Here is a 27,420-nt window from a genome sequence, read left to right as displayed (position 1 = left end):
TACATGAACAAGGACCTCTCCCTTCTTCTACTGCAGTTAATGCAAGATGCAAATCAGAATGGCAGTTCTTGCACAGTGACAATGGGACATGCTGATCTCTCACTGTTTCCACGAGATAGCAGTAGGATCTCAAATCCAATTAAAATAAGTTGTGGCACCTAATGTGGCCTGCCCAACAACTGGGCCCTTTTGCACTGAACAGACATCACAGATGAACTTGTCTCCAATTATTTATCAGAATGATCTCTAAGAATACTTTGGTCATGCTCAGGCCTGTTGTGCACACTGACTCCTCTAGAGAATGTTCTGAGTCACACAGCTGCACTTGATCTGCTGCAGAACACACCAGAACTATGGATGATGTCAAACTCCACTTGCTTTTTAGATGATCTCGATTATAAATTCTCTTACACTGGAAGCTCAGCAATAATTATACATTTTGACACCTTTTTTATTTGTTCCATATATCACAATTTTTTTGTTTTTTCAGAAAATTCTGAAACAATGTATTGTGGGTAACTAAGTTGATAAACATGGATCCATGCTTTATAACTCACAGTCTTCAAAATGATTTTTAAAAAGCCCAAGAAGCTGAGGAATTCCAGGTGTGACAAAAATCATAATTTCACATTGATACTAAGACCTACTTATTTTTCACTTTAACTTCTCACATCTTCATCTACAGAAATTCAAATTGAGTATTAAGCAAAAAAATTGTCATTAGGCTCAAAAGCAATTGCAAGATGAAGGTACGTTCGTGCACATTATCAAGAGACAATACTTGCTATCTCACATGATGTTAATCTATTCTGAAAATAGTTTAACCATCAAAATGACTGTGACTTTAATGACAATCAGTAAGCAGCATTCCTTCCCACCAAACCACAGTGTAACTCAGATGCATGACACTTATAATGCAAGATTCATAAGCAGCTTGGAGAACGCTTCATTTGCAATTACTATTTCTCCACTTAGCAAGCAGCCTGAAGGCTTTATGTGTGGGCTGGTTTATGTGAAAGGAAGCAAAATAATTTTTCATTTTTTAAAAACAATTATCCCATATTCCCCAACTCACCAGCAACACAGGGGCTTGGGCAGGCTTCTTCCTGTAGTAATCAGAGTTTGCCAATTTTAGGTTCAGCAACAGAGTGTAATGTGATACCACGTAGAGACTGTCTGCATTCATCAGAGTCTGGAAGTTGAAATTTAGGTTTCCCTCAAATCCTGGTGAGTGCATCATACCTAACAAAAACACCATGTGAGCGCTCATATTTTACACAGATTTTTCCTGGAAAAAAATATCAGAAACTATCCCTAGCATTTTGGGAGCAACAGATTGCTAGAACAGTTAATGGATCATCAGTAGAAATTACTCTACTAAACATACTAGAACAGGGAACAGAAAAATAAGTAGTTCATCTAGAATGCAAGACAAACTGGACACTCCAGTCACAGTCCAGCAAAGCAACATGCTAAATTTGAAATAACCAAGGAGCACCAGCATTCATTGGGATGACTATCAGGTACATAGGGGGCAGGATACATCTGCAATACTAACTGGAAAAGTGAGGTGGGAAGGAGCAGACCCAAAGTCTGTGTAGTTAACTGAGAATACAGTGCACCAAATGGTGTAATGAGGTTAACAGCCCTTTAACCCCCCCAGTAATGCCGTTCTGCCTAAGTCAGTTGCTGGATGGGGACTGGAGTGCTCCACACCTTGCAAGATCAGTCTGTAACATCATTCTCTCCATGGCCTAGAGGTATGTGGACAAATATCTGGGGCCAAGCTGGCTGGAACTTGTTACAACTTCAAGCCCTGTTTAGTTCATACAAGGCCTAGTTTCTAAATAGCTGAGCAATTACACTTCTGTCAGACCCAGAAGACACCTGTAAGTACTCAGTAGTCCTGAAAACACTTTTCGTATGAAACAACAGCCTACAACCATGTTCAGTGGCACAATCCCTTCTTCCCATGGATGGCAAGTAGCTGACCTACTGGTAGAAAAATATAAACCAAGTATGAGCAACACCTAATTGAATCCCCATGATCTGTAGTTTGAGCCATGAAAAAAACAGAAATACCAGATCCACCCACATGACTCACAGTACTTCATGGTTTTCACATCAACAGTGAAATCCATTCATATAATGTCAATTAGGGAAGATTAAGAAGTCAGCTTTATCCTAGAGGAATGTTTGAAATGGAACAAAAACCAGCTTCCAAGGTTAGTTACATGATGAAGCAAAGCTGTGTCATTTGTTAACTGCTGCAGTGGTTTACTGTGAATATTCCTCCCACCATAAAGCTCATACCTCTTCTTAGACAAAATACAACAAATCATTAACATAAAAAAAAAAGTCCACACACAGAAAATAAGCAAATATTTTTCTTGCCTCGTGAGGGTTTGAAAGCTCTGTGCTGCTGCCTTCTCGGACTTTCCACTGTCGTCACTTTGGGGGCGTGGATAAGGTGAGTAACTGTTTGAGGGCGGATTTAGAAAGAGAGTAACTGTTCCAGGGTGGGTCTAAAAAACGAATATCTGTTCAAGGGAGCAACCTTTCTGGAAGAAGGGTGATAGGGTTGGCCACAAACCATACCCACACAGGCTGGCATTGCTTGGGGTAGATTTCTCACAGTGAACGCTAACAGAGAACCTTTACCTAGTACCAAAACTGCAATTATGTGCTTGAAAGTAGCCTGTGAGTAGCTCTAGTGACTTCTTCATCACTTAAAACAAAGATGTATCTTAACATTTTGTTGGATGTAGGATCATGATATTGATGTAGCTATCTCATCTCTCACTGATTTTATGTCTTATCTCTCTTAAACATGTACCTCAGGGACTAGAACCTGCTAGAGTAATAAAAACCTCAAGGCAGAGACGTATGTAAAAGTAAAAAAAAAAAAAAAAAAACCAAACCAAAAAGCCCACTTTATTTTGCATTTAAAAGTTTTTTTAAAAATGTAACCTCCTACACAAGATTACAATTGAAAGGGAAGGTGTAGAGCTGCACAGAAAAGTGGATACTCCATCATGGGCATGTACTTGAGCACCAAAAAGTGTTGGGGGGGAAAAAATATGTTCCTTCATTTTCTCTAAAATATGGGAAAATAAACAACTGCATTTGGGAGATGCTGAGATCACAAGCACAGAGGATAAGATGATACTTACCAAGATAAACACCTTCCCTCTAAAAAGTATGGAATCAAAACTGAAAAGATGGGATAACTTACTCCTAACTTTAGAGTTAACCAACTTACTTGCAAATTTTAATTTCACTATAAGTCTGCTTAGCCGACTTCACTTTTTCCACGCTTATCTCAGCAGTGCCTCAAATTCCTACCTCCATTCATTGCCTTTCAATCCTAGGAAAACATCCTAATTTTGCAATGCTATCTATATAAGGACCTAGCCTGTAGGAAAGACTACTAAACTGTATTTTTCTTCCAAATTGTAAGAAAAATTGCAAAATGAAACAAAGCAGTTAAACAAGGTCTCCCAGAAACACAAAAATACTGCTTCTGTACTGGCTGGTCTCAGAACTGCATCTGTGTCTTTTCTCAACTTGAATCTTAACCAACACTCAAATTTCCCAATATATTCTTCAAGAATTATACATGAATAAATGTTGTATATACAATGAATGGGATCAATCCCTCTAACTTCATCACCCAATTTGTACCTTGAGTAGCTGGTGCTAATGAAGTAGGACCTAAAGTAAGGACCTACACATTGCTTATATAGGCAGATCAAACTGGTGTCTCGGAAGCTCTCCAGGGGGAGTTCCTACTCCCTGACATTTGTTTCAACTTTAGTAAGTCTGTACAGGTCTTCAAACTCATGGCTCTCTCACCTACACAGGAACACAAGTTCCCACCTTGGGAGGACTGATGGACATTTGCTTAAGATCTGAGGTACAAGTTATGGGACTGTTCAGCTGGACTGAGTCTCATTCCAGGTGTCCAGCTGAAACAGGAACCACCCAGATCTTATGAAAGCATAAAAGTACAACCCTGCAACAGCCATATCTCCATGAAAACTCCAGGATACCTCTTCCAGGCTGTTTTAATACAGTAAATTGCTACTCCACTTTTCCACAATTCCTTACTGAATGGTATCTTCTACGAGTACTTCACCAAATCCATCTGGAAACGTGGTGTACATTTTTTAAGTACAGATACAGCCACAGAGGTGGCTTTCTTAGAAAAGTGAAAGGTGTCTCTCAACAATGTAAGTCCAAGACTAGGTATCTTTTTAAGATATGTAAACCACAAATAATGGATTTAATGCAGAATTTGAGTTATATTCTTCCATTTTTCTCACTGTATTACTCATACTGAATGCCAAGAAAAGCTATGTTTAGCCTTAAAATCTAGAATTCTCCTAGGTCCACATCTTCCAAAGTTTTAAAGAGTCTATAAAGACTTTACAGACTAAAGGGAAAAGAAGTGGCATACTTATTCATGCATGAGGGAACAGGTGCACAAAAGTTTGAGCTAGAGGTCTAGCACTGGTCTTTCAGCATAACCTCAAGATTACCCTTTCTCAGGAAAAAAATAAACACCTGTGACAGAAAGGATGCTCTTAAGCCCCTCAATTAGGAAAGTGGTTAACATCAAATGCCTCTTTTAAGGTATTTCCTTTCTGTGATATAAAATGGCCAATGTTTCTTAAGAATACCATTAACCATCTTCCTGAGTTAGGGTTTATTTGGGTAGCATTTAAACAGGATATCAGGAATATAATCTTATTCACCAAACTTCATATCTAGATTATGCTGTATGATGATGGGAAGCACCCCTTCTGACTCTGTATGAGTTTAATGTATGTGAGAGAGCACAAATGAATGCAGCAATGATTAGGAGATGAGCAATAAGAAAGGCAATTGCAGCAAAGTAAGTTAAAGAAACAGAGACATATATTTTAGCAAACATTTTCATTTTGGCCACTGTCAGAAAAGCAAAATCTTTCTAAAAATATATATTTACACACATTTTAAATATGCTATCAACAGGACAAACTAGCCTTTGCATGACTTTTTTTCTTTGTTTGACAGGTCAAGACCCCAAATGTTCTAACCACGAAAGAACTGAAGATATTTAATCTCTTAGAAGGCAAGATCTTAATTTTTCACTTGGTCTGAGCTTTGAGCTTTGCATTTCCTGTCAGATAGCAGCATAAAGAAAAACAAGAGTGAAGACCTCTCTTCTTTCCCTATCCTTTCTAGAGCTTGCTGCTGTGGAATTATTATCACCCTCTTTGTGAGGCTGGCATTACTAATAATAACAGTGCGGTGATGTACTAAGCTACTTATTCAGAACAGGTGATGGTACTTCCCACACCCCTCTCATGCTAAGGGACAACCCCAACCTCTGTTTAATGTGCAAAGCTTTTCAACAGATCTTCACAAACCTGTAAAGAGGTATCTAATTCCATTTCTTTATTGATTCAGGATATAATCCAGAGCCTGTTAAGAGTCAATGGATTTACCTCCCTTTGAATCAGTGCCTGCATATTCAATTTGCTTTGCCCTAAATGAAGTGTGTTGCTGTGGAGGCATGTATGGTGTAAAGCCCAAACCTCCTTATTCTGGATATATTCTCTGAAGATGAAATCCCACAAGGGAATCTGTGTACAGTGCTGTCAGAGTGTGCATGCTGGTTAGACAGTAAATATTTGCTTGCAAACCTGAGCAGAATGTTGAAGAGAAGCTCTGTAGTGCTCCATCCACTTCTTCTATGCTGGGAAGAGCTATAAGCCGAGGAAGAAGCGCTTCAAGTGACTGGATAAAGAGCCGTGCACTGTGTTGGTCTGCTTCTTGGCTCTTCAGCAATTTGAGAGAGAGAGCAGCAGTGCGTAAGGACCTGTGACCTGGGCAATCCCGTGGTGTCTGCTCCTCATCAGCCAGGGAGCAATTGTCAGAGCCTATGTCTGAGACATCAGACCTGCCCGAATCCTTTTCTGCTGCCATGGAATACTGATCGCATGAATCAAACTCAGTCCTAGAAAAGTCCTGGTCATCTACACTGAAGTTACTTTCACTGTATCGGGATCCATAGGAACGGGTCTTGCAGTCAACTGATAAAAAATTAGTTATATCTGGATAGACGATGGTGTGGCTTCTTTGAACAACATCTGGCTGGTCAATGGTTTCTGACTCTGGTTCTCTGTAATGAATCTCTTTGCTTTCATGTCCAGTTGGAGATGGCAAGGAGTTTTTTTGACTTTCTGGATTATCCTCTGGAGTTGTTTGTCCCATATCCCCTTCCAAAGTAGTCTGACCAGTGTCTGTGGTAACACTAATGCTAATATCAGGACTCTTCTCATTTCCTGACTCCCAGGCAGGGTTTTCTGAGGACAGGATGCGTCTCTGCCACCTGAAGTCAGCATCATTGATCTCCATGGAGTCCCTGCTTGTCTCGGTCCCATCCTTCAATTCTTCTAAGCGCTGGAGCAGCAGCTGGATCTGCTCTTCACTAAGACCCCTCCCTTGGCTCAGCTCATCTAATGCTCCAAGCAGGGCAAAGACGCAGGACACCGAAGCATAACACGCCTCAATACCACCTTTGATGCACGCTTCCGTCATCCCGTCCATGACACTACAATCAACACAGAGTTTATTTAAGTGATGCAACATGTATGGCGAGCACACCACCATCATTCAACACCATTTCTCCATAACCAGGAAAAAAAGAAGTGAATTTATCCTTTAAGATTATTCCTGAGAAAGACAATTAGTATTACAACAAATTATTAAGTCTTCCATGCAAACATGGTCATTCTGTAAAGGGAGTGCCAACAAGGGAAACAGTTACCATGCATTTATACCGGCATGCACAGCATGTTCTCTCTTACAGACAAGCACTTAAACTGAAAAAAAAAAAATCTCAGCACCCAGCTGAACTAAATTTAAACCCATCTGTATCCTGAAAATGATCTTATCTACAAGATATGATCTTTATAGGAACTGAGAACCCTTCTTGCTCGATCTGACAATGTTTAAATTTTCTATGACCTCCTTTGACTTCATCTTAGAAATGTACCTCTAAAGAAACACACATTTATTTCACTGCAAGTTTATGGACCCATACCCAAAAATTTTCAGCTGTAAACCAACATATGTGGGAATTTTGGCAAACTCCACAAGGTAGTTATCCACATCTTTACAAACAGGCCCTGACTGATGCCAAACCAAGCAACCTTTTTCATTTTCAGAGCTTATTTAACCAGGCAGATACCCTGGCTCATATTGGGTATGCTCCTGAACTGCTTAAGTGTTCGGTGTGCACAGGTTTAAGACAGAAGAGGCTAAAGGAGGAAACAAAGCGTACAGCTTGAGAAGATCCAGATGGGACTTTCTTTTAGAAATAGACCTCTTCTTGGATTCTGACTCAGAAGAGCAGGGCCCTGCCAAATCACAAAGCTGCCGAGGACTGCCAAGTATCTGAAAGGAAAGGAAATGGAAGTAAGTAGATTATCTAAGCACTATTTAAATACAATAAATAAGTCATAATTCTATCAAGCCCTGGAACCTAAGGTAGCACTACTGTAATTTCTCACAGCAAAGGAAAACAGCACACTGATGTTCTACTTATTAAAGTTACCTTTCCTCTTTTTAAAGGCAGAAAAACAAGTAAAGGAGAATATTCAGCAAGGATCACATTTAGAAAGTTCTCCAGTGCTTTACATTTTTGACTGAATTTTTTTCATCTGATACTATCCACAAGACAATTTTTATGCCTACATAAGTTATTTTTTATTATAGTTTATACCAAAGGAAGCCTTTCTCCTCAGTCACCTAGTTACAAAATGATGGAATCATGCAAAGATAGGCAAAGTGATTCCTTCAGACTCAGCCTGCTGGGTGGCATCTTGTTAATGCCCACCAGGAAATACAAACAAGCATGTACTAATGAGCCCAAAGAGGCAACAGGTACATTCTACACAAAACACTACACTAAGCTCTCCCTAAGACTTCAATTACCACCTTGTTACTGTTTAAAATTAGAGAAAGACAATGATAGGATGACTGCTAGTTTAGACAGCAACCAAGTGGGTGGCTGTGTGGTGTTAAGAAAGATTTTTCAGAAACAGAACAGCCTAGGTATGCATAAGCTAGATGAAAAATTCTCCAGGAGATACCACTGTTCCTACAAATTACATGAATTGCCTTGTGTTCCACAACATGAGAAGAAAGGTGCCCATGTGGAATGGAAGAGTCCAAGGTTTCAGATAGTGTTCAAGTAAGACTCCCAGTGCTCCAGTTTTAGTGCTCTCAGAGGCACTGGGCAAAAAGCCAGAATGGACTGGTCTTGAAATGGGTTCTTAAGACATTGGCAGCTTTCTTGTGTCTATTCAAAAAAAGCTCCAAGAAACTGGATTTCAAAAACCTGGCATGTTATCAAAGCATATATGGACCTTAATGCCTGGAAACCACACTGTGAGGATGTGTCTGGGGAAAGATGCCAAAGGAGTTGTGAACTGGATGGTAATGCTCTATCTCACCCAAAAGAGCAGTCATGACTCAGTGACAGGATCTGCTCCACGCACACCACAGCATGAGCACTGATGGAGTTGCCAGAGTAGCTTGCATTATGGAGACAAATACAGCTATTACAACTGCATAAAGCTATTTGTCAGAGTGGTACTGACATACCAGTTGTGCTCAGAAAGGACAATTTCAACATCCCTATGTGAGAAGGTTTGAAATGGATTGGTATGCACATATCAGCAGCACTTACTGTTAAACAAACATTTTGTTTTACATGTCTGGATTTGCACATGTGATTACCCTACCTCTTTCATAATTTTGATGGCTTCTACTCGATGTTGAGGTGGTGGGTAAAGCAATATTCGGTGATACAGAGACTGTAGCACAGGCTTCATGGATTCCACTGACCCCACCAGTCGAACCAGTTCTGCTGCAATATAATATATGGTCCGTGCAACGGGCCCACTAAGGGCAGGTGCCGTGGAAGAACAACCTGAACCCCGGCCATGATCAGAGATCCCTGAGGAAGGTGAATCAGCCTCAAGGCAGATGCTACTGTGGGCAGAGGTGATAGTTTTGTCATGGATTGGATTTCCCAGGATTACTATTAGGGCTGGACACAGTTGCTTCCTGAGAAAGAGAAAAGCAGCAGATGGTAACTGGAAAAAAATACTCTCACAAGAACAGATTGAAAATAGCCCATGGCTAAATGAGATACACACTCTTGTTTTAATGATCAGTCAAACAGCAGTGGTTAGATAGAAAAACAAATGATGCCAGACTTTTTTCATCTCCCAAGCATCAGCATGCTAGTCCATATGGAAATACCTCTGTGTGCTGTAGAAACATGGTACTGATTTTGCAAGTTCATGTTGCTGCACACTGCTGTCCCTTTGCAGGATAGTATGCCTGCCTCTTTCACTGGCTGCAGCCTATCACAAGGCAGAAATTCTAGGCTTCTGCTGCTAAGTGTCTCTTTTTCAGTCCAACTTGGGAGCTTTAAAAAAACCTGACTAAACAAGAACTAATCCATGTTAACTAGAAGGCTGAATGTTCCATCACTGAGCAGCACATGCATTTATTTTAGCACCCTTAGTTGTGAGCTTCTGTTTGGCTGTCTTTTGAGAACATAATTAAAGCTGTCTACAATAACTCAAAGTGCGCATTATACCACTCATATGCCACTACACAGTAAATACCCATCCTTCCTTCAACTGTCTTTCTGCATGAGCACTCATGTTAAGTGATTCAACACAAGCAGATCACTCTTCTGTGGAACAAAAGCCAGCTCAGCACTTTGCTCCATTAGATGTTATTTCAGCTTTGCACTCACACACTTGACATTTTACTTCAGTCTGCAAGACCTTAAATTAAGAAGCCAAGGGCTGCCTGAGAATGAGTCCCATATCTGGTTTTCACCCACGTCTCAGAGGTTCAAACGAGTGCCTAGAGCAAGCACCCAATTACAAGTAACAATTCATAAAATACATCCTCATAGGTAAGTACATTTTATTTTCTCAAGATTTTTTGCAGTCCTGAATTTTCATTGCTTCTCTTAACAAGATTGCTGAAACAGCTCAGCTTTCTCAAGTCACAGAAGGAAAAACAGCTTTTAATAGGACATCAGATAATGACTTTGAATCTGCTTATTCCATTTATTTCTCCAATCCAGTACATTTCAAAACATATCAATTCACTGCTTAAGAAACATGCCTGTCTCAAAGCAGGCATAATCACAGGTTGCAACAGCAATATATTCCCCACACATCTTAGTCTTATCAAAGTGTTTCTGTATCAAACTATGGAGAATGCTGTCAGAACACAGAGCTAAATCTTCTCTATCTGCTCCCTTCTTTATCTTCTGTTGGGAACTGACTAAAAAGTGCCAGTCAGAGTGAAACCTGTGTGCATGTAGGCACCAGCTCTTTAAAGAATAATGACAGCTACCAGTTTGGATCACAACTTCACCAGACAGGTAATGTATTAGTGTGTACAAAATGTTCAAAATCATGTTTGCAGTTTAAACTGTTTCACATCTTCCTAGTGTTTTGGGTTTTTTTTCCCCCCACTTAAGCAGGTAGCTGAAGCATGCATATTCATTCTTTGGCAGCAGCGCAGGTTAAAAAGTCCCACCCCTGATGGCTTGCCCTCATGGTACACAGTTACAGACACAAACACCTGTACATTTGCAGCATAAACAGGATCATCAAAATGATGTAAATTAAAAATAAAATAGCAAGTGCTTTCTTTTAACTGAGATCATTTCAGTGACCTTGCTTATAGGATAGCCCCACAATCTGTCACAAAAGGGTTGGGTGAAATTCAAAGGCAGAAACCTCTGAAATGAATCTGCCATGAGAGAGGGAGTTCTGCTCTTATGTTAGAGCTCCAAGAGGCCTCAGCACTGAGTCCTTGTGCAACACTGCCAAGTGTTACCAGTCTAAAGACCTCCCAGTCTTGCAGCCACTGATGTTCCTGGGACAGCAGGGGGAGTTATGGGTGCCTCTACATGTTGTATCCTTAGAACTGGGACCAAGTCACACACTTGAGTTTCAAAAATCACAGGGTAAAAGCACAAGAAACACATTAACAGTCACATATATCTCTCCTTAATACAATCACCTGACTAGGTCACAAGATGGGCACAGACTGCAAGGAACTGCATATTACTTACATTCTTGCTTTATTACTGTAACTCAATTATCCACAGGCAATAAAAATCCCACTATTTCAATCACAAGGAAAGAAGGATTACTTCAGGTGCTTTGAGGTGATGGTATCAAACAATTTAGAGGTAGATATGAAAACCAAAGGTATCAAGCTTTTCTGGTGAAGTGTATTAAAAAGGAGAACTTCTTGATAAAATAGAAGCACCATTAAGACTATTTAGCCTCAACACTTATACAACGATGCAGGTCATAATAAGCATTTTTGGTCACCAGCACATATTTGACATTAATTTTGTTTACCTTCCTATATTATTGTATCAGAACATTAAGAATCTCAACAGTACCCTCCTATGAAAAGCAGAGCATCTCTATGTTTAATGCCACACACAAATCCAAACTATTGCAGAAAGCGTAAGAGATTTTCTGCTCTGGCTAAATCCATTAGACTTCATTACAGTGATAATTCACCACCGGGATTTAATGTGGTAGCTGAGCAGGCAGTCCTAACCAATTTTATATGAGGCACAGAAAGAACTGATAGTAGGTTAATGTTGGAACCCTGGGTTTAGAGAATTTAGGTTTCTGGGATATAACAATATATATATGTATAACAATATGGAGGATTTTGGGTGGGGATTTGTTCTCCTTCTTTTCTCCTTCTTCTTCACAAATCTGGGTGTTCTGGTATTGGGTCAAAAAACCCACAGTGCAGATCATGAATAGTTAGTTATTGGATTATAAATAAAAACAAATTAGTTGGCATTTCATAAATGTGTGATTGGGACCTTAAAAGACCTTGGAAGTTAGAGCCATTTTCCACCTTGTTAACTAAGAGGCACATCCCGTGCAGCTGTGCTACAGATAAGAAAATAATAAACATCTAAGTCTGAAGAACAACGTAGCATCTCTGCCTTTTAATCCAAACTCTGAGTAAAAGAACTTGCAAAACAAAGGCAAAGAAGAAAAGAAATGAAAACTGAGAAAATTAATAGGTTAACAGCAAGGTCTGCTCACACCTGGAGACTTTTTACTGGTTTGTTTGCATGGCTGGTGGGAGCAGGTCCTTTTACATTTACAAACTGAGTATTTGCGTTAGTCTTCAGATGTACTCACCATATTAGATCAGTGAATCCTTTGTGCTGGTGCATGCTGGGGGAGGAGCTGTTTAGCATGGAGAGGATGCACTCCAAGTAAAGAAGCTGAAGTTGACGATTGTCACTGGCAAAGAAAAGATGCTATTCACATCATATTAAAACAAAGACTATTTAATTTTCTAAAACACCCACTTTAGTTCACTTGAAAATTATACTGTAATTTACAGCAGTGATTTATTTTGCTTCTCTCTATCAATTTACAATGGTGTGATCACCTGCATCATCCCATTTACCTTGTACTGACCACATGCCAATGATCTACTACTACCAAAAAAAAAAAGTGAAAAAAGAGGAAGAATAAAACCCAAATAATTACTCAAATTCAATCTAAAACCTTGGGAAGGAAGCCTCAAACAGAGGAAAAGGAGACAACTGAAGATTTCGGACTATTGGGTAGTTTCTTCAGGCAATCTGAAGCATGTTTAGGCTACTCTCTTCTGGTTATTTTATTTTTTTTCATGGTGGTGGCCACAATGGTCAAAAGTCAATGCCTACAGGCATGATAACATGGTAACATGGCTTTCAGGGCCTTGCCAGTTACTCTGTCAGAACCATAAACTCAAAGAAAGCCTCATGAGAAATAATATTAAAGAACCTGTGGACACCTGGAACTGATATACTTGTAACATGCACTTTGCCTGTGCCTACTCTTAACATTAACTGCAGGATCCAGGAGACAAGCAAGGCTGAGGTCTGCCTTATGAAAGGAACATTCCATGGCAACTGCACCCACGGTCTGGTTTGCACTCCTGAGAAAACTAGGATTTAATAACTCTCTTCTGGTCAGAGATAAGAGCTGGAGGAATGCATTTTCCTACAGACTAGGTTGTAGGATTGTAGGTCAAGGATTCCTTGATTGTAGGTCAAGGAAGCTGTAAAGAATGGATTTATCTTAACTGAAATTAAGGAGTAAGAAATACCTGGTATTCTATCACAGCCTGAGTTCCTTTTGTTCACATATATGAATTTTCTTCCAAGTAGAGCAATATCTGTTTCACAAGCTATGCAGAAAACACTAAATCCTGAGGCTCAAAGCTAGATTTATAACTCTGTGCTATGGAAGGTTGAAAACTGCTGGCTTCTCATATATTTTAAAGGTGATAAATTTTTCCTCACAACAGTCCATGCCTATCTGGAAAGGCACAGGCACTCCAGGTACAGATGCCTTTTTTGCCAACAGCTTTTCTTACAATGTGTCTTCATGCAGATGATCATCATCTTGCAGTTGACACTTGCATGGGCATGCACAGGGCATCCCTGCACTCTTGATTTTATTCTCCCAGATGCTGACACTGATTAAATAATGCTAAGAAAGGCACTCCTCTGTAATTTTGCTGTTATTAGGGACACTCATGGGAAGAAAGTCTGTAGAACTGCACACAGATGCCTGTGCTATCTTCGCCTCTGGTAGTTTCTGAAAATTGCAGAGCATATAACACACTGTCCATAACAACCACATTTTAAAAGTTAAGATCGTGCATTTTCAAGTAGGTAGAGTGTATGATATTCCTAAATTGGAAGAATTATTTGATAATACAAATTACTTCAATTGGATAAATGCTTGCCTAAGAAGGACAGATTTATTAATTCTAAATATAGTTTCTGTTAGGTCTTTCCATGGCTCTTGTACTTGTTATTATCTCTATGATGGCTATTCCAGCCAGAAAAGAAAACTTCTCCTTGGATTAGTATTTTGCTGCTGTATGGAAGTTAGCCACAGATTAGATTTGCTGGAAGCTCTTTAAACCTGAACAGTGCACAAAGAAGGCAAATTAGCTCCTCAATTCAAGCGAGGATTAAATTAATGCATCATGAACAATACTTTCTAGTAAACACTTCACTGAAGCACAGCTTTGATCCATAATTCCAGAACTACAACAGTACAATCACATGCATCAGTGAAACTCTCAATCTCCAGGTAATAAATTGAAACTATAAATTTAAATAACTCACTTTATGACAGCCTGGAGCTTCTCACAGAGCACACTGAGGACAGATACAACATCATCACAAAGAGACTCAGCTGAAGTACCTCCAAAAAGGACAAAGATCAGAAGCATTACATATGAGCAGCTGGATTACAACCTTAATGGCATCAGAGCTGGTCAGAGCTTCTAAACAAGGGCCAGGGCTACCAAAATTCATAGAGAAGATGCAGTAGGAAAGTCCTAGATTGGAAAGTGATCACCACAAAATGCAAAAGCAGCAGTATTAACTCCGGAGAGAGCATTAATTGCTTACATGCATTTACAGAAGGTTAGCTGAAATCAAATTCAGATAATAAAATAAGTATACAATTAAATAATAAAAAAGACAGGCCCCAGTATTTCTACATGGCAGCCAATTTCTGTATCTCTCCCTGCAGCTTCTCTCTCTTACACAACTTCTAATGTCTGACCATGTTCTGATCTTATAAAAGAATGCTTGTGCTCTTCAAAGATTTTAGTCTCCATTCACACAAGTTCTCCTACAGAAATCCTCTGTGAAGGTCAAAAGCAGGGACTATCTTTTCTCACTAGAAGATGTTGAAAGTAAAGCTACAATGGGAATAGAAGAACATTCTCTTGTAAAAGAATCACCTGGCAAGTGTAAACACACCTTCAATAGTGATGCGCTTTCAAAAGTAGTCATTATGTAATCATATAATATAATATATGACTGAAATAAAATAATCATTTTCAGATTCCACATCTTACTCTGTGAATCTATTTCATTTCAGGAAGTAAAGGCACTTACTAAAATTTTTTCCAGACCACTGGAACTCCTTAATTACAGAAGTTAGCACCTTGAAACAAAAATTTATTACTATGTTGAGTACAATGCTGTTACCATGGTCCAAATGAAGACACAACTGAAAATATTAGGAGCTAACAGGGCTGTCTCAGCTCCTACCACAGGGAACAGAGAGAACACCAAACTATGGAGAAGTTATGAAACCCTGAGGGTGCAACTCCCATGACATCAAACAGCACTGTGTTGATAAAAGGAAAGTTAAGAATAAAAAAGTTGGATTGGAAGGAGTCACTAAAAAAGTATTACCTTGACTCTTGAATTTCTGCAAGGTGTCAGGGTTTTCAGCTGTCTGTTGAGGAAAGACAAAGGTGGTGTAATTGGTGCAAGGAGCAGAAGAACACTATAGAAGCAATAACTTAACAGCAGAACTTTCTTAAATTCATGTCCTCTATCTATTTTGGGTTTTTTGTTTGCTAGGGTTTTTAAGTGAAGCTTTTGCAAAACATTTAAAAAAATTCCTTAAGATCTGTTTTAACAGTCATTTAGATTTAAGGAAATTGCATCTCAAGGATGTTGAAAGCTTTGTAAGTCCTTAAGGGATTTCCTACACGTAAAACAACTCGGTAATAATTAGGCATGTAAATTGAATTGAAAATAAATGAGAGGAAAGCATAGTTTAGACTTCACAAACTACCTAGAAACCAAAATCAATGGAGTATTAGAGAGTTTAGAACACTGACAATACTAATGTTACAGTATCAACAGAATTAATGGCAGTCAGGAAATGGAAATGATCTCTTATATCGTTTGGTTCAGCTGCGGTATGGGATTCTTCCTACCAGTGCACAACAGGGTCAAGCCAAGTTCTTCTCTCAAGCATCAGTAACAAACTGCCAGGAACTACATGCAGCTCTCATACCCTTTTACCTACTCCTCAGCTAAGAAAAGAACTAACAAAATTGAATTTGCAGACCCAAACTGGTTTTGTTTGTTTGTTTGTTTGGGGTTTTTTCTGGGTAAATGCTTTGGCTGGTAAAATGAACCTACTTAGCACAAACAGAAGACAAGTTTACTTAAACTGATTAATTCTTTTTGCCATTGCTCAGCAGGATAAAAGCAATCTAGTCTACTAATCCAAAATAGACGTGATCATCTTAACCCAAAGCAGATGTAAGGAAAAGAAATCTGTGCAACTACAGTCCTTAAAATTTCCTAATAAATAGAAACTGGCTTTTACAAATAGTACTTCTTTGACAATATGATATTATACAAAGCAGTACAAACAAATGTAAGAAGCCAATGTAATTCCACATTTACCCAGAACATTTACAGTTTTGCTGAAAATGTGCTTGGATGTCATTCAAACAGCTCTTATGGATTTTAATAATGAAATAAATAAATTTTTTTCTGCTAACAAAGAAAAAAAGAATTTTATTAACTTAAAATTATCTTCTATTAAAAAAGTGGAAGAAAAACTTCAATTACACTTTCCTTAATTGAGAATCTGCTCTTGTTACATAAATATTTGTCATGCAAAAACTTTTGGCAGAAGGATTTCAATAAACGTTAGAAAAACAAGCAAACAAAATAAAAGAATGGAAAAGGCTGAGGCAGCCTGACATCAGAACAAAGTCGCTTTTGGATAATGGAAGGAAAAAAAAACCAAACCAGCCAGCTAGAGCTGACAACGTGAGAGCTCTGAGGCAGGCATAATCAGAGCCCAAAAAAGCTTTTAAACAGGATTAATTGAGGAAGTGTCAAATAAAAGCCATAAGGCATTCAGAGAAACAAAACGGTACGCAGCCATGGACATGGAACCATTTGTTGATGCCAGAAGGCTCACCATGTTTTCTTGCTTTTGTCGTAACTGTAAAGTCAAGTCACTCAACATTTGGCTGAGGGTTGCCCGCACAGCGGTGTTAATGCTCCGCTGGTGACAGCTAGATACATATGTCTCAATGCAAACCTGATGAGGAAACAAGACAGCAGTACAAAGAGATGAACTGTCACTTGCCAGGAACACATTTTAGGAGGATACCAAGGTCTCTTGCATGCAGAGAGTCAGCCTTCCTTACTATTTCTCATTGCTTTATTAGCGCATTAGAAGTTTTCAGCAGTATGGAAACCAAGTAAGCAGCATCTAGAAGCAGCCTGCAATTCATCAGTCTCACAGCTGCAGAAATGGTGGGGCAAAACCAGCAAAGTCTCCTGTCAAACCCAAGTGATTTTGGTACTTGCCTTGCTCTGTACAGAATTCATTAAACACTGCTTTGATTGTTCATTTCTTGATACTTACTGTAACTACCCCTCTGCAAGTCTATGTCTGCAATGTTAAATACCTTCCAATTCTTCAAGCATGTGGCTTCTGATGTACAGGTATTTGCCACTTTTTCTGTGATAATTATTACATAATGTAACACATCTGAAAGCCTTTGAAGGCCTTTCTTAACACAGAAAATACAATAGCACTTTACCATAAATAACACAAACAATTGCCTTCTAATAACTGGCAATCCAGCAGAGGGCTCCTCTGCTCAGAGATCCCATGGGAGCCAAGGTAGCAGTAGAAGAACACTCATGGATCATCCCAACTCCATGCCCAGCTGGTGGCAGTTTTCTGTCAATGTGCTGTGCCCAGAGTGGTGCTTGACCTTTGCCCCAGCACAAATGGCTGCCAAAGTGTTACACAGCTAGGATCCTGTGGACAGCACACTGAAAAGCGCAGTTTCTATCCTTCATCAGATACTTCATGGGAGGTGTTGGGTCTCTGTAACTGGAGCAAACAGTGTAAGCACACTGCACAGTAACTACTAAGTAGATAAACGTCTTGATGGAGCTGAGTGGGTTTGTGACAGAACTGTACAATACAGTCTTCTTGAGGAAGCAGTTTTGGTCCTTTGTCCTACACTAAGCTTTATCGTTCACTATGACCACAAGAAGAATTCCCAAAATCCAAACCAAGCAACCAACCAAAAAAGAAAAAAAAAAAGTAAATGATTGCTCACATACTTTTATATTTTTCAGTTTTAGTGGTTTCATTCTGCCACTGTTTAGATATATAGCTAGCAAGAACTGTAAATATAAATTGTACTAGCTTTGAAAAAATTATTAAAAATATAAATTATTAAAAATATAAATATACCGTATAAATTATATGCATCAGAAGTATACATAAATGCACCTGGTGTACATTTTTGAATGAGAAGGATATTATATGATGTAAAGTCATTTTTATAGTTCCTTAATGAGGATGAGTTTTTAAGAGGGAAAAATTAAAGCGATCTGATTACACAGTCTAATCAATATGGCCATGGGCACACAAACAAAACTCTTGATTCTTTCTAACTGCCACTGAAATGAAACCAAGCTATCAATCAGTCAGTGATGCAGATGTTCTTGTAAGTTGGTCTGGACCAACTCTGCCTGTCATTCACCTATCACTTGAACTCCAGCGGACAAATAACCCTAAAAGCCTGCTAACCACATACAGCCCTTCAGAGAGGCCAAACCATTCCAGTGCTGTGGAGATCATTCTTTTTGAGCGGTAAGCCTTTTTCTAGAGTACCTGAATTAATTAATGAAACACCATTCTTAGAGGTAGGCTGACTTTCTGGAAAGAGCATGGTTGGTACCTCCTTATTTTCTCCCCTCCGCATGCGAGCTAATAATGTCCACTTGAGTTCCAATCTTACAGAAGGCCTGTGTTCTAAATGGCTGGGCAAGGTACCTTTTGAAAAGCCACTGATGAAGAAGCAGCAGTAAAAATGCGAGAGCTCAGGGCTCCAAAGAGGTGAGCAATGGACATTTTGATCATTTCATGCATTCGGGGACTTCCAGCTCTATGGCATGCAAAACACAACTAAGAGCAAAACACAGAAAGGTTAGCTAATGAAACACAACAGAGTCAATCAAAATAAACCTCCAAAAGACACATTGGAGCAACAAACACACACATAAAAACAAGCAACAGCATCAACTAAATTTTCTTGCAAGTGTCTAGGCAAGCATGAGAAGGTGCACAGGGGAAGATTTAGTCTATTTTTAATACTGTTAATCTATTTTCAATACTATTATTAATTAATTTTCAATACTATTAATAAATACTTAGGCCACAAATTATAGTACTCTTCATGTTGGATGCTTCCTTAATTTGAAGCTGATAAGGTTCAGAAAGATTTGGAGTGCCACTGTTTTGTACACATGAATTGCAAATGCTCAGGCAGTGCAAAATGGCCAGACTGTAGCTTTGTTTGTCAGAGATAGTCCTCAGAGAGTTCTACCAGTAACAAAGGCAGCACCTTTCCAATCCTGGAAAGTGGAGTGGCTCTACTTGCTACAGAGTGCAGGGTAGGAAAAGTGAGGGACCAACATGGAAAGAAATGTTAAATAGCATGGGCACTGGAACAGAAAGCTCCTCTCTGCCACCTTTCCCTTAAAGCAAGTCAGAAGGTTAACCAAATGCTGAACTGAGAAATGATTTTCTGTTTCCTACTGCTTATACATTGGAAGATTCAGATACAAAGGCATAGTGATTCCAGCTGTTAAAGTCTTTGCCTTACCTAAAGCTGGGGGAGGAGGAACCTGGGGAAGCATGTACATGCCTGGTAGGATTTGCTATTTAGGAAGACCTAGGAATTCTCTAAGGCCTAGTATTTTCTCAAGAAGTGTGGAGAAAATAACTGTACCCCCAAACACTCCAAACAGAAGCAAGCACACTCAGTATTAGTGCTTGTAATACTGGGTGTGTACCAAAATACCAAAAAATGAGAAGGAACACGTCTCTAAATGTCTACAGACACTTGGGAGTGTAGGACATGTAAATAATATTTACATTCCTTCACGGACACTGCTTTCACTGACGGAAATGAGTTTTGTTTGCTTTGCCGGCACATCTCATCATGCATTAGAGTCTTGCTCACCATAAAAGACAAGAACTCTCATTGTCCTAATTTGTATCAGTACACTAGCAAAGTTTTTTAAAACCTGGTTAGTCTTCTGAGAATGAAAGTGAAGTGCAACTACCAAGAACAGCAGTTTCTCATCAATCTGTGAAAGACAACTACCATTTTTCAGAATGCTTTTGATGAATAACAACCCTGCTGTTTAGAGAGAGAATAGAAAATATTATTTCTGATTATTTCTACAGTTTATAGCATACAGACCATGACTGATTGACCATTTCCCCCTAGTCTTAGGTAATGCTCTTAAAGATTGAAAGCTGAAGGGTTTAGAGTCATCAAATGCTTTTGCCAGCAAGTACTTTGTTTAATCTAGAGGTCTTTACCTACAGCAAAGAGATGCACTAAGCTAATTCATCAGCTTTTGCCTCGCATGTTAGGAAGTCTGTGAGAATATGTGAGAAAAACTGCAGTAGGGGAAATTATCTGTATTTTTTTCAGTGTGCAACACTGACATAAAGAGGGTTTAGTAGAAATCTAAAGATTGTGGCTTGCTTTAAGTAGCAATTCAGTTCATCCTTGCTGCAGCATCTACAGATGGGGCTTACAAAGACCTCCAAAAATAGCCCACACCTTATGGTCTCACCTAGCACAAGAGAAACCAAAATCTAAGCTGTGCTAATCTAGAATAATTACTATATTTTTTTTATCCTGTATATGTTATATACATGAACTATTTATGTTGTATCCTTTCCTGTTAAAACTCGTTTTTTACAAAATGGAGGTAGTTTTCTTTGGTTCCCTGTTATCCCTACAACTCCTTTCTCAGCTTCCAATAAGATAACACAAGGTCAGTTTTATTCTTAAACTCGGAAAATACTGTAACTTCCAGCTAAAGTAAGCTATTTTCACATGGGATTTTTTTTTTTTTTTACAAAAACCCCCACGCCAAATACCAAAAAAATGAGAAGGCACACGTCTCTAAATGTCTACAGACACTCGGAAGTGTAGGACATGTAAATAATATTTACATTCCTTCACAGACACTAGCTCTGCCCATACCATGATAACAATGTAATTTTATAATAGATTCTGCACACAGCAGTGTGTGTTGCACAGGAGGATTAAATGTTCCTGTGCATCTTCTCTAACCTGAACAAACAGTCCCATGGCTGGCAACAGAGTGTATTAAAAATACCACCCACCTAAAAAAGGCTCACTTAATATGCCTGCAGGTATGTTTTTCTACAACCAAAGCTCCCTTACAATTTAATTCATACTAAAATCTAATGGACTAGAGGGAATAGAGTGACTAATAGCCTAATGGATGTAGAAGCATAATAAATGTTTTACTTGGATGTGTCAGGAAAGAGATACACACAAGGAACATTGAGGCACTTGTGCTAACATGGCACACTATGGCTTACACGCTTCTCTTGAGGACACTTCATTAGTGTTAGACTTGCAACCAGTAAGAAATCATCACAGTGCTGTTTTATAAAGAACTCAAGAGAACCTTTCTACTGCAAAAAAGCAAAATAAAGTAAATATGAGGAGTAGTAAATGTGCAATGCTGTAATATACAATTATCAGTCAGCTTCCAAGAGTGCCTTCCCATGCAAGCCCAAACTTGCCCAACTTGCAACTATTCCTTAACAACAGACATTAGGTAATATCAGTCCTAAAGATAGTAGATGTGTTTTAGACTAGTTCAGTTTCAGGTTACATATGGAAGACACACTCTAGGTAGCGGGGAAAGGTTAAGTGACACAAGCTGTGGTATAACAGAAGCACTTACCTCAGCAATCTTCAACACCGAACTCCCATTCAGCTCAAAGGTGGAGGTATATGTTATACAGAGCAAGACCTTGTATCAAAAGAGAGGAAATGAAAAAAATTAAGTTTCAATCATTATTGAGTCTTTTTCCCACCCATGTGCTTCTAGCCACATCTCCTTCCAATTCTTAGAACAGCATCAGAAGCTTCTTAGCACCGTGTGTTACTGGGATAGAGGAGATCCTCCTGAGAAGCCACATCTGTTGGCCCTAAAGGCACCACCCAATGGATTACTTACTGCTGTCTCCTACATATGACCACCAAAAGCAAGACAATCCAGTGATCAGCTCTGGCCTTGGACCCCTATTCATATTTTAGCCACAAGCTTTGCATGATTTATAATCAGTCCTTGCATTCATTTCTATCAATATAACAAAAGAGGAAGGAAAAATGCATACAATGCAAGTTATTACTTAAGTGGCACAGATAGATAAGTATTATGTGAAACAAGCCATTAATTACTGCATGACACAAGGATTTCCCAGCATAGGATATTTCCAGTAAGTGTATTACAGTCACTTGATGAGTAAAAACCAATCCATAAACCCCAGTCCATGAAGGGAGGCTTGTCCTGTCCTGAATTCAGCAGGAGAAATAAGAAACTAAAAGCCCAATTCAACACAATTGAGTTGATAAAAGTCCAGTTGAAGAGAAGGGGAGTGACAGTGTGATGTGAACCACCAGGGCAAATGGATGAGTGGGGCAATGTGGTGAGAGGAACTGTGGTGTGATGCCTTTCATGTCTGGAGATGTCCTCCCTCCCTCCTGTCTTCCTTTCCAATCTCTCCTGCCTCACAGAAGACAGAGTCTCAGCTACTGCTTTCTGTCCATCAAAGCATAAAATTCCTCCAGTACCAGAATTTATGTTTTGCTTGGTCTGAAATAGTATGAGTTTCTTGAGATAAGTGTACCAGCAATCACAATTGCAAGTATCAATCACATTAACACTTATGTATTGGTCCCCACAACTTCTCAGCCCTACTCAGAACTACCGTTCTCTGCTTCACAAGGAAACCCGGGCCATCAGATAAGTCAACATTACTGGGTGTTAACTAGAAGCAAAGTACAGAAGAGTCTGTCCACAGGTGAGTGTGACATCTTCCTGAAGGAGGACATAAATAAACTGTTTTGCATTTTGAGATTCACACTGAAAAGTTTCTATACACTGAATGCACTGCACCTTTACCAATGTTTTTCTCAGCAGAAAAACTGTATTTCACTACAGGATGTCACACCTTACTCCAAGGCTGTAGGGTTTTCTGTTTGCTTGTTTGCATTTTTGTTTTATAAATAAAATACTAATCAGAAGCTTGATCTGTTCTTACAGAAGATGACATTACTACAAAAAGTGTTCCAATTAAACCATTGTGTAATGGCAATTTTACAGTTTTCTGTACATATTATCTTGCCTTGACTCTCAGTCCTTCATAAATAGAGGCTGAATAATGTGAATAAATACTAGAGGAAGCAACAATCAAAAAGGGCATGCTACTCTTATGAATTAAATAGTCCTGCACTAGAAACTCTTTTTTAGATATTTAGCATTTATCTTTGAGCAAAGCAACGTTTCTGAGCCAAGTTCCTTCTTCATGGTTTTTCTTTTCTTCGAAATGGACAAAATGGATTTTCTTATCTTAAAAGTGTTACACAGCCCAACTCAGTATTACAAGGAGATATACGAGCTACAGAGCACTTAAACTTGCCAGAGAAAGCAATCTAATTCTAACCGCAAATGATTAAGAACGCTGTACTTTGTATTTCTTGATAGGAACTCCACAAATTTCTCTGCAATCCGTAACATTTACTGGTACATGCACAAGTGCCAGTGAAAGTGAACTGTGGTAGCTCTCTTCCTGTCCACAGAGCAAATTCTACAGAACAACAGAAAAGTAAACAGTCAATTATAAAAACTCTCAATAATCTCATTTGGCTAATAAGTACGTAAGCTTTAAGGGCTGATATTTCCATCTGCTGCTCAGACCATATGTGCAAAATTTAAAACTTTGAAGTTAAACAATTTTGTTGAGCACTAACTGGATTCTAAACTACTGGCCAGCCTCACAGTCAGCTGTTGGGCCTCACTTTCTCAACTATTAATGACCCTGAAATTTTATTGACATTTCTAATAGCTGTGAGAGCTCAGCAACTGGCTAAAAATATATATTCAGTACTTAAGGAGAAACTGATTTGTACTGTCCAGACACTGCTGGGTTAAACACAGGTGTAGAACACAGTTCCTAAACGCAGAGACAGACAACTGTTACCTCCTACTGACAAATCTCTTCTTACCACGCTAAGAGCTGCGATGGACATCCATGACTAATCCTATTCAGTAGTTTGTGTGTCCTGATTTTCCCTTCTTGTAAAACCTTATTTACTTTATGTGATTTTCTGCTCTCTTGTCCCATCTTGGCTTTGTAGGATGTGTTATTATCTAATGCTTTCTACAGATCAAAACCCAGAAGCCAATACACTACAATGCATGGAAGGACATGCCAGTTCAGGCATTCTTTTAAGTCTTTGCTCTTCAAAATATCTTTCTTCCCCTCTTTTTTTTTTTTTTTTTTAAATTTCCCTCTTTTATGGAGCTGAACTGTGAAAACTTAGTGCATATATATACATGTGCATATATATACTCCTTTCTGTCACAAATGCCAAAAAACCTGCATGTAACGTGAATGACAGAAACATCAGAGATCAAGTTCAGTAAGGAAGTGATGATCAAAACCTTGCTATGAAGCAATAGAGAATTTCAGCAGAAGACTGCTAAGTTTTGACTGCTACTGTTTGTAGAAAAAAAAGATCTGGGAACCCACTAGCTAGAGAAAGGGCATACGATCTGATGCAGTCAAATCACAGAAGCACAAGTTATCGGCCAGTATATTCTTGCCTTACTCCACTGCTCCACCTTCCCTCACAAATCATTTGTATGTTCTGAAACACCATCTCTGACCAATACACAAGACTACTCTCAGCTATGATTTCCATCAGCGCTGCTATAGGGCTCATTTACAGTCTTGGCAATGATCCAAACACTTAACTTGCATGTTTTCCCATTTATGTGGAACAAACAGGAAGACAGCAGGCTCCTCTTTTAAATTACTGGATGAAAAATGGGATCAAAACCAACCAAACAAAACCAAACTTAATCATTCAGATCCACTGAAAACACTGAGTCTCCAGACAGGATATCCCCATAGGCTGCTTAACTACTCATGACACTAACTCAAACAATCCGTATTTAAAAAAATAAAGAAAAGAAAGGTAGAGGCTTTCTTGGGCAATGACATTTTCTTTTTGCAACCACTGCTAGGGAAAGCAAAAACAAAACTACAAAGCAGTTCCTAATAACTAGAAAGCAATTCCAGTAAAAAACAAAATTGAAAATCAGCTTTTACTGATTGGCATGGACTCTAAACCACTTTTTTTTTTTTTAAGAAGGAACTTATATAACTGTAGAGATAGTTTCAAAGTCACAAAAGTTACAGGATTTTTTAATTGGCTAGCATTATCTTGCAAATGCCTGATGAGATCACATTTCCATAAATGGTTTATTTGTAATGAAAGTATTTATTTTAATTACTGTTGAAGTTCTGTCATGGAACAACAAGTGTAATTCCTACTCCCTGGAGTCCCAGGATACAGTCCCAAATGTAGTATAAGAGCACACACCTGGGTAGTTTTCACAGTAAGTAGAAACAAACCAAAAAAAATCTGCTTCTGATGCCACAATGAAGGTCAATGAAAACAAAATGTATGGGATTTGAAGTGCAATGTAATTAAACTGACATCATGACGTCTATCCATCCTGTGCCATGTGCTCTAGGATAACCCTGCTTGAGCAGGGAGATTGGACCAGATGACCACTGTGGTCCCTTTCAACCTTACCCATTCTGTGATTCTGTGTGATTCCATACTTTAAGAGAGAGAATTCCAGGCCAGGTTGGATGGGGCTTTGAACAACCTGGTCTGAAGAAGGTGTCCCTGTCCATGGTAGGGGCACTGGAAGTAGATGAACTTTAAGGTCCCTTTCAACCCAAACCATTCTATGACCTCTTGAAGAGGAAAAAAGAGGGAATGTTTTTAGATTGTAAGGCTGCCTAGCATTGCTGGCCAGGTTCTGCAAGAGCTTAGTACATGTCTGTAGTAGAAAGCAACTCTCACATTGAAAAACTTATGGTGGAGGCACATCAAATAAACACAGCGTGTAAGAAAGCAAGCAGTACCCCCAAGAAAGAGAAAAAAGGTTCAAAATTTTACAATTTACTAACAAACAATTTTGCAGCCACCTCTAATCCCTTTGTGGGATTTGTAAAAGAAGCCTTTCCTGACTTCCTTTATTTGCAGGCTTGTAAACCTGGATGCAATGTGCGCTCAGATGATTCTCAAATCCTGCCCCTTGGAGGAAAACACTGACAGAAGACAAGGAAGGACAGCCCTCTACCTCATTCAGTAGTTTGACATTTAAAGTCATCCAATATTTCTGCAAAACAGTTTGGACAGGAGGTGTCCTCCTATTTGTCAGAATTACTGGTAACCTGCTCATGTCGCACTCTTTGGCCTTGAAGGGAAACAAGGGCAAGAGAAACAAAAAGCACTAATGAAGTCATGTACACTGTACCATGGGTCACTGTACCAAACAGCAGATTTTAATTATGGAGAGAGAGGAGAGTGTGTCTGCTATGAATTAGTAAACCCATAAATGCTGCTCAGCATTATGAATGCACCAGGGCTTCAGACTTAAGGACTGTATCTGGTACAGGAGAACCTTACACATCATCAGTAATGACAGGCTGAGTGCTCTGAGAAGACAATGCCCATTTAGTTCACTGGATTAAAACAGAACTGCCGCTGAACACTGTTTATGGTGGTATGAAACCAAATGAAATGTCTGCTTATGCAGTACAGTTGTAGAAGGGAAAGAAATTATTCAAAGCTTAATAGATGCTTAACAGTTTTTCTCAACACTCTGACAGGGGCTTTTGTCTTTAGAATTTTAACAATCAAAGGCAGGGAAAAATAAAGAAAAAGGCTGAATAGCAATACTAGGATGACAATTTCCCCTTCAAAGGTTACATCCTATTTAGGTATACTGCATTACTTCACAAATTATAATACACAAATCTGAGTAAAACAAAAGTGAAAAAGCACACATACCAAACTGAAAAATACCAACAAAAATTTAAAGAGTTCTCAAATAAAAATGAAGTTTCATGCATCAATTACCAAAATGATTCAACAGGATGTCAACACATGGATGTAAGTAGAACCAGAGCTGTCAAGCAAAAAAAGAACTGGTATCTCCCCTGGGTGGAAAATTTTGACATTTATTCTTGACAACAAGAGAATTTTTTTGGCAGGGGAGAGGAAAGATAACTCCCTTGCTCTCAGATAGTGCAAAACTATAACAGGGAAGTGTTCTGAATGGCAATGTACTTTACAACAGCTGATTTAAAATTACTGTTTCAAATCTCTAGATTAATTGGCAAGAAGTTAGCCTGAAGGCAACCTAAGAAGTGGTATCCCACAGGCTGTCTGACCTGCCAGAGGATTTTGCACTATCCCAGACCATATCCTGACCTGCATCCAGAAAAGTGATATTAAAAAGCCAGATAAGCTGGTTATGCGGTTGCATCA

The 27,420-nt window shown here is 39.0% G+C and overlaps 1 protein-coding gene across 1 annotated transcript in view; it reads right to left on the bottom strand.

Moving 5' to 3' along the window:
* ARFGEF3 (ARFGEF family member 3) overlaps positions 1-27,420 on the bottom strand; it is a gene marked incomplete at both ends in the record, with an annotated part of 82,421 nt that overhangs the window by 28,001 nt on the left and 27,000 nt on the right. Inside the window, 11 exons of the mRNA XM_082303016.1 lie at positions 1,076-1,242; positions 2,395-2,478; positions 5,691-6,601; positions 7,334-7,446; positions 8,799-9,123; positions 12,276-12,380; positions 14,270-14,348; positions 15,356-15,398; positions 16,893-17,015; positions 18,777-18,908; positions 21,746-21,814. Of these exons, the coding sequence (XP_082159142.1) occupies positions 1,076-1,242; positions 2,395-2,478; positions 5,691-6,601; positions 7,334-7,446; positions 8,799-9,123; positions 12,276-12,380; positions 14,270-14,348; positions 15,356-15,398; positions 16,893-17,015; positions 18,777-18,908; positions 21,746-21,814 (2,151 nt within the window). The remainder of the gene's footprint in view (positions 1-1,075; positions 1,243-2,394; positions 2,479-5,690; positions 6,602-7,333; positions 7,447-8,798; positions 9,124-12,275; positions 12,381-14,269; positions 14,349-15,355; positions 15,399-16,892; positions 17,016-18,776; positions 18,909-21,745; positions 21,815-27,420) is intronic.

The sequence above is a fragment of the Coloeus monedula genome, assembly GCF_965178545.1.
Source record: "Coloeus monedula genome assembly, chromosome: 2".
NCBI classification, from domain to species: domain Eukaryota; kingdom Metazoa; phylum Chordata; class Aves; order Passeriformes; family Corvidae; genus Coloeus; species Coloeus monedula.
This window is presented reverse-complemented; position numbering and strand designations above follow the sequence as displayed.